General features: G+C 39.9%; 1 protein-coding gene across 2 annotated transcripts in view; it reads left to right on the top strand.

The window, feature by feature from the left end:
• Positions 1 to 11564, top strand: part of FGGY (FGGY carbohydrate kinase domain containing) — a 137860-nt gene that overhangs the window by 90489 nt on the left and 35807 nt on the right. For both annotated transcript variants that reach the window (XM_009884583.1, XM_009884582.1), the window contains 4 exons: positions 92 to 199; positions 3603 to 3664; positions 8808 to 8955; positions 10650 to 10724. In XM_009884583.1, coding sequence (XP_009882885.1) covers positions 92 to 199; positions 3603 to 3664; positions 8808 to 8955; positions 10650 to 10724 — 393 coding nt within the window. The remainder of the gene's footprint in view (positions 1 to 91; positions 200 to 3602; positions 3665 to 8807; positions 8956 to 10649; positions 10725 to 11564) is intronic.

Genomic DNA, 11564 nt, shown 5'->3' with positions numbered 1-11564 from the left:
AGCAGGAATCATTTCAGTACTGCACTCTGACAGCAGCAAAATTATTTTGACAGGTAGTTTGATTCACTAGAGCTTTCTCTTGCTTTTCCAGGTCAGTGAAACACCCATTTTTGTGCCTGGTGTTTGGGGACCTTATTTCTCTGCAATGGTACCTGGATTGTGGTTGAATGAAGGAGGTCAAAGTGCTACAGGAAAACTGGTAAGTGTTTGGAGACACAAACAGCCTCCAAGATGGGAGTTGTGCCACAACTGCTGTCATTTGGGATAGCTTCACTGTCAGTTCAGCCAGAGCTCTGCCTGAAACACCTCCGTTAAGATCATAGGAGAAACCACACTGCTGAAGGCAATGAACAATTAGTTCTTACAAACTGCTCATTTGCATACTGATAGGGGATTATATATGGGGCAGAGCACTAAGGGCATGTCTTCCTTTTATGATGGTGGTGATGATTATTGTTATTATTTTATAGGCAAATAGGCATTCATTCTTTACTTTAGCAGGAGGCTGAGTCAGGCTTTTGAGATAAAGAAAATGATAAGTGTTGTGTTACATAGAACAATTGTGCTCATTGATGGGCATAAATATAAGATGTAGTATACAGACAGAATAGTAATATATTAACATGATATTCTGTCTAGATAGATACTGCATATATTGTCACCTCAATTCTCTCCTTGAGTGCAAAGGGTCCTAACTATACTAGGTTAATTTAGTTTATCAATAAAAATTAAAACCAGACTAGACTTTCTAAAAATGAATTTTCTTATTTACAGGGAGGCAGTCAGAACAAAAACACTGATGGCAAATTTAAAGAAAGGCTAGATGTAGAAAACAGTATCTAGGCTTGAGTCCAAAAGTGTCAGCAGGACCTTAGGGGCTGCTTAACCCTGGAAGCTTCTAAAGCTCCCTGTGTGTCTCCCTGCTCAGCCTGTAGAAACACTGACTGCCCTTAGGGGTGAGGTGCCAAGTTCCTCTTGCGAAACCACAGGAGGTGGGCCCAGTCCTGTGGGTAGTGTCCTCTGTAAGCTCACCAAACATACAGGTAGGTTTGGTCTTTCACAAATTGCAGGCGTAAGTGCTCTCTTACTCAGAGCTAGCACCACCCACCTTTTTAAAAGCCTAGTGATCAGAGCACGTGTCCAGGAAGCAGTAGATTGGGGCATCACTGCATTTATACATTCCACACGGAACAGTCACTGAATGAGAAACAGAAATAATCCTGGATCAGGAAGCCCAGACACACCCTGAGCGCTGAGCTATGAATTGGTGTTCCCTCCCCTGCTCTCTCCTTGGCCACGTGAATCTGACATTCCTCTCCGTACAGTGTCACAGCTTCAGTGGGAGAGTCATCCCTCTTCCTCTCCTGCAGCGTCTGCTTCCCATCCCATCTCCAACCCATCCTTAGCCTCACGGCAAAAGCGCTCTCACAGCAGGTGGGATGTGTGTACTTTACATTTTTCGGGTCAAGATGGGGCTAGAACCAAAATGTCCCATTTTATAGGTAACTGCTACAACCAGAAGTAACATTTCATTATTGCTTGTGACAATGGCACAAATGAAAATGGCAAATCTTGTGCATTTCTTTGTAAGAACGCTTTTGAGAGGAGAAGTCTCTATGTGCTTAATCCAAAGTGGGTAAAGACACTGAACTCTAGAGAGGGTACAGCACGTCGGTGTTTTTTCTTGGCTGGCTCAGGGTGGTTCCACGCTTAAAATGTACCATGAGAATAAGGGCATTTCAGAAAGATGATTTTAAAATTCCTTTTCATTCTAGTACCAGAGAACAAGATGTTCCTGAGTCATTAAAGAAATTGCTGGAAAAAATGTACGGTCTTGTTAGGACTCATAGCAAAAGTCAGCTCTAAGTACTGTTAGGTATATTAGGGAAGCTGTATTGTTTAAACATTCTTAGAATATCTCATGGTTTTCTTGAGGTTGTGTGTACAGAAAACACATAGGGAGCCATAGGAGGAAACAGTGTATGTGCACTCTGTGGAGGATAAATCGCGTTCATTGTCTTTGTAATTTTAAAGCTGTGGTCTTTTTAAGATCCTACTTTCTCACACTTTAAGCTTTCCGAAAACAAAACAAAACAAAACAAAAGGACATGTTTTGGGATTCTTTTCATTGCTTGATCTCTGCCCGAAGGTGAATTCTTTTCATGAAATTTGAACAGTCTGTTGAACTTCTTAAAACTGATACACTTCCCTTTAAAAATCTCTGATTAATTTTTTTATTGATACAGCTGTGAAAAAAGTCTGTTGGATTTTGAAACCTCATTCAGATAGAGTCCAAATGAAGGATTAAGCACTCTGCTTGTTTCGAGAAAGCTTGTTTGTTTGTGTATTAGATGGGCTTTTCCACTGGATTTTCAGAATTTATAGGAAGAAAGATATTGCGCAACAGAGACAAAGGATGGCATGACATCATCACAAACTGTAAAATAAAGAATTGCAGAAAAGGGTTTCTAGATGCAACCCTCATGTGGCCATGTCTTGAATTAAGGGCACTTAAATGTCTAACTTCATAACGCCTGTAACATTTTGGTGTAAAGTGTTTTCATAGCACACACGTATATGTGATATTTATTTATAGATTTATTTCTGAATTTATGAGCTACTCTTGTGTTCTAAAGAGATTATGCAAGATTGTGAAATTCAGGCCTGAGCTTTGTCCCTAATGCGTGCACGTGTTTGAGTTTTGTCTTTGATGCAAATCTCGGCAAGAATAGGTATGTGTTATTTTTATTGCTATGTTCAGATGTGTGTGCTTCATTGTATGTTTTGCTACACTGGTTAAGGGCTAGACTCATGCCGTTAAAAATGAAATACCTAATGTGGTTTGCTGCCAATAGGTATTGCCAAATATACTCAGTGCTCTTGAGTAGCTCTAGTTTTGCCTCTTTAGCTTTTACTGTCGCCTCTGATGGGATATTATCAAGAGGCCACAAAACCTGCTGAATTATTGTCTTAAAAGCCCATGTGATTCTACCTGATACTTTGTTTTGTGAAAAATGGTAGCCACTGTGAAGCGAAATGACCAGATGATTTATAAATTTAGTATAGACAGAGCCTATATTGATCTTTTTTTATAGCAATAATTGCTTGTCAGGGTATACATATTGTTTCCTGCAATGAACGTATGGAGCATCTATCAGGATGACAACACACCTTGTATTTTATTTTAACAGTGTGATATAGAAAGATGTAGGGACTGGGGCCAAGAAGATGCTCCTGGTAGAATTCTGATGAGGGCATGCATGCAAGAGAATGGGAGAGACTAGAGGACATGTTCTCAGACAGTGTTGGACAGGAAAAAAGTCATCCTTGCAGCTTGCTCTTCTGACTGAGGAGCTGCATGCTTAGCATTTTCCCTAATTTTGGTTCAGCATTGGTTGTTTTTTCTTACTGTTTTAAAGCCAAATCCTGAGTCCAGTAATGTCAGTGGGAGTTTTGCCATTGGCTTCACTAGGACTTAACACCTCATGAGTAATTTAGAAGCTCTCTTGTCTTTTTAAAGTTATGACACTGCGTTACCCTTTTCTGAGGCTGAATGTTTTAAGATGTAATCATTCCAAAAATGTTGCTTTCCTCTTTTTCAGATAGATCACGTGGTCCGAGGCCATGTCGCCTTCCCGGAATTACAGTCAAAAGCTGCAGCCAGGTCACTGTTCTTATTTCTTTATTACATACCTGCCTTACAAATGGGCGATACACTGTATTCCCAGCAGCACAGAATTGCACTGCTGTATCCTTATTCTGAAACAGGGGAATTAAGAGTCTGATAGTGGGTTGGACGTATTTACAAAGGCTTGCCAGGTGATTGCTCAAAGATGAAAGCTTTAAACTCCCCTCAGATACCTTTGGCGTACCTAAGCGGTGATATTAACTTTCCGCTTTTCAACTTCTTTTGTATCCAGCCCAGGGTGTTTCTTGATACCGTAGCATCAGCCGTGTTCAGCAGACCTTTATGCCTTGGGCTAATGATGCATCTTTATTTGTAGGTGACACTATTAAGCTCCAAGGATGAGATATAGTTTAGGAATATATTATTCCATGGTTTTGGAACAGTCATCTAAAGGAAGGTATAGACACAGCATGAAAAATTCCTGCATGGCAGCACAAATGGAACAGAGAAACCCAGGATGACGTTTCAGACAAAACTTGAGATGTAGGAGTGAATTGGAGGTAGCTCCAGCATTCCTTGAGCAGGAGGCTGTGTGTGATGTGGAATTTTAGTTCAGTCTGCTTTAGAAGTTGATGAAGACAGTCCAGACACTTCTGTCAGATCTGGACTTTCTCAAGCTATTTTGGCTTGGATTCCTTTTAGGATGGTTCATGTCACTCCCAGAGAGATCCTAGCTGAACAGTTAGGCGCATTGGATGAAAATTTGATTCTCTTTTAATTTATTTTTCCTCTGTAGATTAAAGAAAAAAACAGCAAACCTGGCATTTTCTCTCCAGTTTATCACCCTGGTCTAAAAGGCAAGGGTCAGTCCTGAGAGATATATTAAGCGCATGCAGTTATATAGTTCTTTTAAGTCCTCCCTGGAGAGGTAAAAGCTACCTGGTTTCTCTGGATGACCCTTCCATGCTTCGTAGTGCCCCATGCCTCACTTGTTTGTCAAGAACTTCACCGGGATTCCCAGAAATGTATTGGACTTCATTCAATATGAAATAGATTCGTGCTTCCTAGAATTCTCTTTGTTGTTCTTTAAAAAAGGAAATCAGGAAATAAATGCATCTGTGTATGTTTGGAATAAGGATTGATCTTTTGGCTTCCAGACCATTTTTCCAGTGCCCCTATACGAAGCACAAGCATAAGACAAACAATTAGTTTAGTCTGTAATACCAGGATAAGCCATTTTATTGTCGTTGGAAAAATGATCTAGAGTAGCCCGCTTGTCTATGCTAGGTCTGATACTGAACTGACTGACCACAACTACTTTCATAGTGCAGAAAGCTTGGATTGTGGTGTGAATAGGACACTAAATACAGACTATCGGGAATAGAATCCCATGTTATCTGAGCGTATGGTGTCGTAACTCTGGATTTGAGTCTCCTGCAGTGAGTAAAACTGTGGAGGATAGCATTGATAAAAAGGGTCATGATATTTCATAAAAAGGATGATAATATTTTATAAAGTTAATTTGCTCGATGGTATTTTTATAATGCTTTCCAGATATTACTCTCCTAATGAAATGTTTGGATAGCTGTAAATTTAGTAAACAACTTTCTTATTAATTCCCCCTATGCTCTTCCCCCCTGTCCTTCTCAAATATTCATTAAATTTAAAAAAAATAATTTGAACAAAAATCAGGAACTTTGCAATTTGAACTGAAATTTTCTCTTTATTTCTTCATTTCTTTCTACACATGGAGCACGAGCTTCAGCCTTATCACAGGGCCTTCTTCATTTCTTTCTACACATGGAGCATGAGGCCCTTATCACAGGGCCTAGTAGCAGTAGTAGCAGTAGCTATACCAGTGCAAAGCATTTTTTTAGCAAACAGTGTTGGTCTAAGCTTTGGATTATGTGTTTACATAAATTAAGCTGTATACGGAATAAGAACATGGTGTCGTGTTTTGGGGGGTTACTGGTGATGATGATAAATTACTTGCCTGGAAATCTCAGCGTAATATTTCAGAGAATCTATTTTATTATATTTAGTATAAATTCCTGCATCCACACAGAGAATATATCTGTTCAGCCATTGCAAATTGTGATTGAGAGAAAACAAAATGTGAACTCCATACTTACGTGTGTGATTGCATATTACCTTTACTGCCTATGATAGCTGCAACACCACGAAGAGTTAGGCTGGTTTTGTAGAGACAAAATGCACATGCATGTCTGGATCATTAAAAAACAACATCTGAGGTCACAAATCTGCGCCTCTTACTTGCTGCTGCCTATCACCTACTTCTGCCTTCCTACGCCTGTCCTTCCTTTCTCCCAGGCTCCCAACGCTGCTAATAAGTAGGTCCGGCAATGGCAGTCTGCCTGCGGAGCAGCTCATCTCAGAAGCTTCACCGGGCAGACTTCTGTGCCTTTGCCTATACCAGGAGCAGAGTTTGCAAGCTGCATTTATCACCGTTTCAGTAATTTGTGGTAACTTGTTAGGGCGCGAGTGGCTTAGACAGACTTGCCAGAAACTGGCTCCCACTGACCACTTGTGCTGAAGACCAGTCTTGTGCAACCCACCCAGTACTATTCCTCTGTTCTCCTTTCCCTTCTTTTACTGGAAGAGGAGAGGGTTGAATTTCACGAGGATTTTCTGGGCAGCTGTAAATTTCTTATTTGGTCTAACTAATTGGCATACTCTGTGAGCAACAAAACTTGGGGGTTTTCATGCAATTCAGAGAGCTGCAGGAGTTGCTGTGGATATAGCAGTCTTGTTCTTCAGTCTCTACATTGTGTAGGTCTGACATCTAACCATCACTAATACGTTAAATGCTGTATAGGTAAGCTAGAGTAGGAAATAAATAAAAAAAGAAATAATACGATCATTTGTGCTTTAAAGTTTAAATACATCTGTTTCCTAGAATCACTGTTTCTAATCTGGAGGAAGAAAGTATCTCACTGTTTGACAGCGAAGATTATATGCCCTTTGGCACTTGCTGAAGTGCTTTGTTTTGGGACAGGATTTTCTTTTCCTACACTTCTTGATGCCATTTCCCTATCTAACGAGATGTCTCCTGAAAAAGAAGTTACACACATGGTATCTATCAGCAATTCCGGGATCTTTCAAACAGAATATAAGAATCATTTTCAGCAGTTCTCTGTACCTCTGGATGTTTTAGATCCTTTTTTTAGATTTCAAAATCTAAAATTTTTAATTTTTTTTTCCTGAAAGATACCTGCTGGCATCTTCCAGGGTTCCTGAACAGAATCCCGCTTTCCGAAGTTATGTCCCAAATATGAATATAACCCTGAGCAAACTTGCATTGATTTCTTATTCTCCACTTTCAACATAGTTCCTTTTTAATAGCAACAGCTTGTGCTCAACTCTGCAAGTCAGATCCAGCTGCTACCGATACCTTCTCACAGAACTGAAAAGAAAGAGCTCCATAGAGCTGATGGTGTAATATTCCGTATAAGACATACATGGCAGAAACTGGAACTGGCAAGTGTTTGAAGGATTTTGCCAGTCACTCTGTCCAAATGTAGTGCCTTGAACCCATATCTATCTGTAGGAAAAAAAAAAAAAAGTAAAAGGGGGGAAAAAACCCTGTAATTCCCAGGTTATGTGTGTCTTTAATATATTTGGCCAAACTTCAGCCTCTTTTGTACAGTCCTTGTGTTCTGTCAGAGCTCCACGAATGGCTAATCCTTGCGAGAGTAATCAAGCAGGATGGAGATCAGATAGAAGCTGAGATGTCCGGTAGGTCTGTGGTTGAGTGAAGCTTTCCTTTCTTTTCCTTCCCAACAGTCAAGCTATGATTTAGACTGGAAATAAAATGACTTTGTCCTTAGCATGTACTGCTTATAGTGCAGTCTTTAGGGACGTAGAAAACAGGGCCACTTTTACAACAAGGGGGAAAAAATGATTGTGACCTCCAAATTATCATAATTCAGGTCCAGGAAGACACATAAAGTACATTTTAAAGTACGTGAATAATGATGTGAATTAGTTATTTTAATGTCTTCCAAGTGTACTTCATTTTGAATGATATCCTCTGATAGCATACACATGGTAAGGTATAATTGAAAAAACATGCAGCTGAATGGTTGAATGCAAAGTATAAATATACAGCTGCTAGCAGGTCAGAAGTCAAACTAGTAAAGCATATGCCAAATTCCCTTAGGGATCTCATTAGTGCATGATTGAATATACATGTAGAGGCTAAATGAATATCACTGTTTGGGTCTACAGTGGATGAGACAATGACTAATCAATTGTAATTAGGGTTAGATGCTATTATTGACCCACATGTCAGGAATTAAATGCCCCACTTGGAGATTTCTGAGGAGCTGAAAAATATATATGAATCTGTTTACGATAGTATGTGCGTTTGAAAAAATATTCCAAGCATAATTGCAACATTTTTTAAATGGCATGTCACTGGAGTCACTGCAAGCCAAAGCACTGAAGAATTCACCATTAGTTCTAAGATTACTCTTGGTCCAGGAAAAAGTCTGTTGGATATTGTGGAGTTGGGTGTAGTATCTGAACTTAGATACAATCATATTTAGGCCCGTGTTCGGCTCCTCCCTAAAATAGCAGCCACTTGCTTTCTCTCCTCCACCCTTAGTGCTGTATTTTAATCATAACACACACTGAAATAATTATGGTTTAAAAAAAGGAAAGCTGTTAAGTCCAATGCTATTGATTAATCAGAGAAATTTTTAAACATTTGTAAAGGAATTTGATTTTCATTTCTGTCTGGAGTCCTCCTTATTCCTCTCAGCTTTTTCTCTAGCTTTCTCTTTCGCAGTGTCAGCACCTTTCTGGTGGAGAGAAGCAGCATCAGCCCCCCAAACATCAAACAGCTCTGGCTTGTCTAGGGACCTGTAGGAGGCAATGTACAAACTGGAGATCACAAACCGCCAGTATCTCCCCTCATCCTGTGAAACTGAGGAATTCAGATGGGTTGTTGAACGGCGGTGCAGATGGACATCCCCACTGCTCGCAGCCTGTGATGCCGTGGGCTTGGCAAGCACGCGCTTTTGCCTTTCTCCCCTTTTGTTTTAAATTTGGGATCTGGCATTCTTCGATGGGTTTTCTGCATTTGATGGTAGTAGAAATGTTTTATGTTTGATGAATAACCTCTCCCCCCTCTTTTTCCAACTTGTTTTTCTTCTAGTGCTCGCAGTATATATACATACTTGAACAGTCACCTGGATCTGATTAAGAAATCTTTGCCTGTGGGTTTCCTCACTGTTGATTTACATGTTTGGCCAGATTTCCATGGTAACAGATCTCCCTTAACAGATCTGACACTAAAGGGCATGGTAAGAAACAGCCTGTCTTTGCAAAAAGGTCAATACAGGGTAAAAAGAAAAAAAAAAAAAAAGGCTTGGAAGGAGCTTTTTTCCAATTTTGAGCATACTCCTCCTTAGCTATTTAAACTATCCCATAGGATTTAGGTTTCTTGCTGCATTTCAAAGTGTGCTAATGTTTCAGTAGAAAACCAGAGATCGTTGTAGTTGAGATATCACTACAGCCACATTTATTGTCTAAAAATATGAAGAGTGGTGTGTGTCCCCCAGTACCTTTCCTAGGAATCACATTTCAGAGCACTGACTAGCAGCACTTGCTGTTGTTAACTCACCTGTCTGCCAAATTTTGTGTTTCTTTTGCAATGAATTTCAACACAAATTTGGGTATGGAAACCTGGGAAAGGAATGAAATATTCTGAGGAGAGGTTGTGTGATTTAAACAGATCAATGTTTAGTAAATGTGTTGTATTAGAGTTGTTGGATAGTAAATTTCAACAGAAACTGAAAAGCTCCCCTGCTTATGGTTAAAAATGGGCATAGATGCTCTCCTGATTGGAAATATCCAACCATGGTGCTTCCTACATGGTGGTTCAAAGGTAAACCTGATCTGATTCTGGCTTGTGGTTTTAAAATTGCGACTCTTGGAACTTAAAGGGATTGAAATATTATGTTCTGTACAAAGATATTTTCAGAGCATTGCAGTCTGGGAGCAGAAAGAGCAGCGTTTGGAAGCTCACCAGAGGACCTCTGCTGGGGAGATTTTCGGCCCATCTTTAAAAGTTTGGATGTATCTCTTCACTGAACTTGGTGGTGGTAGATTGGCGAGGTCTCAAGCCAGGATGTTATTGTGCAGGACTATAACAGGAGAATATCATAAGGGTAGAATTTGATGATATCAAAATACCTGGTGGTTAATGCAAAAATATACTTCAGAATGGCATATTGTCCTGGAAGTGAGGATCTCAAGCTACTCACCAACACCAAAATCTGCTGTATCTGAGGCTGGGAAGGGTAAGCGTAAGCACTGCATCATGTTTTAAACCACAAATGAGGGAAACATTAAAAAAAAAATAGATGGCTTCTATATTTTGGGGTCCTAATAATGCCTGTATTATTTTATGAAAGAATTATATGCTGCAGCAGAATCAGAATTTCCATGGTATGATGGCTGTATGCAAATACTGGTAACACCAACACATTTTTTCTGCCACAGTTATGGCTGCGTTCAGGTCTTGCCTATGCTGATATCAATCCAGAGTAACTACAGTGCAGTATTGATTTATGTGAGAGTAAAGGAGCTTAAGACATAGTCTTTAATTATTCATTGTGTTTCAGTGTTAGGGTGCTTGGAAGGGAGGGGGGGAAATGCTTTTAAAAAGTTATTTTTATGTAATAGCATTTTCATATTATTACATTAAATACATTCACGAGCAATATCTGAGTCATAACATAAAACTGTCAGAGTTAATCTATCTCTAATCCCATACAATATGCTGTTTGTTCTGTATTTCTTTGCAAGGGCAAGAACAATTTATGTGGTTCTTCCCCAGATCAGGAATAACATGTTTAACATAACATTATGTGTACAGCTCACAAAAGTAGGGTTTAGAATTAGCACTTAAAACTTGTTACAACAAGAAACCGTAGAAAATAATAGCGTTTTACTTTGGCTGGATTTGTATGTTTTCTTTTTGATCTTTGCACAGGTTGTTGGACTAACATTGTCTCGGGGTCTGGATGAACTTGCCCTTATCTACTTGGCTACGATTCAAGCCATTGCTGTAAGCCATTTTAAGTGCATAAAAGAATAAATGAATTGTCTCATGTTCTGGGGCAGACTGATCATTCCCTTCTGCTAAACAGATACCTAATAATAGATGAATTCACTTAATGGACTTCTTAAAGGAACAAGATATTGTTTATCCACATTGGTGACTACTCCCTACTGTAAGATAGTCAACAGGCTGCGGAGAAAATGTTCCCCTAAAAAGTTTTCTCATGGCAATTCTGTAAATGGAGCTTTTGCCTCTAGAGCAGATGTGAGGAAAGAGGCTGATACTATATGGGGCAGCGTTAACATCATGGGCTGTCGGAGGGAAGCTGAGAGAGTGGAAAAAAAAAAAAGCTTTGGCAATTGTATGAAGGAACTTGCGCTCCCCTAAAATGTCTCAGCTTCAGATTGTTCCTAAATCCATGGATTTCCCCCGCTTGCCTGTTAGATGAGTCAGAACTCTGTACTGCGGCGAGTTGGAGTGGGTCTGTGATTCAGTTCATAACGCTACAGACCGACCAGACCAGATCTCATTCCTCCCTCGCTTTCCCTGCTGCAAGGCGAGCCGTTGCCTCGTGCGCCGCATTTCCAACCCGTGGCTGTGTTTCTGTAAAAGCAGACAGAGGGACCGTCTTTATGAAAATGTCCTTGATGTTTGCTGACGTGCAGAGATGGGTCATTTTATTGCAATACTTTTGTTTCTGCCCTGATTTTCTCTGGAACCCAGGACTTCCAGTTCACAAGAAGTACTATTTTGAAGTGGAAACCTGGGTCAAAGAAGTTGTTTTGAAACCCTGGTGCAGGGTATTTTCAATGGGGTGTGCTATCCCCCGGCATTTGGGGACTGAAA

The sequence above is a fragment of the Charadrius vociferus genome, unplaced genomic scaffold (genome assembly GCF_000708025.1).
Source record: "Charadrius vociferus isolate BGI_N301 unplaced genomic scaffold, ASM70802v2 scaffold163, whole genome shotgun sequence".
Taxonomy (NCBI): Eukaryota; Metazoa; Chordata; class Aves; order Charadriiformes; family Charadriidae; genus Charadrius; species Charadrius vociferus.
This window is presented reverse-complemented; position numbering and strand designations above follow the sequence as displayed.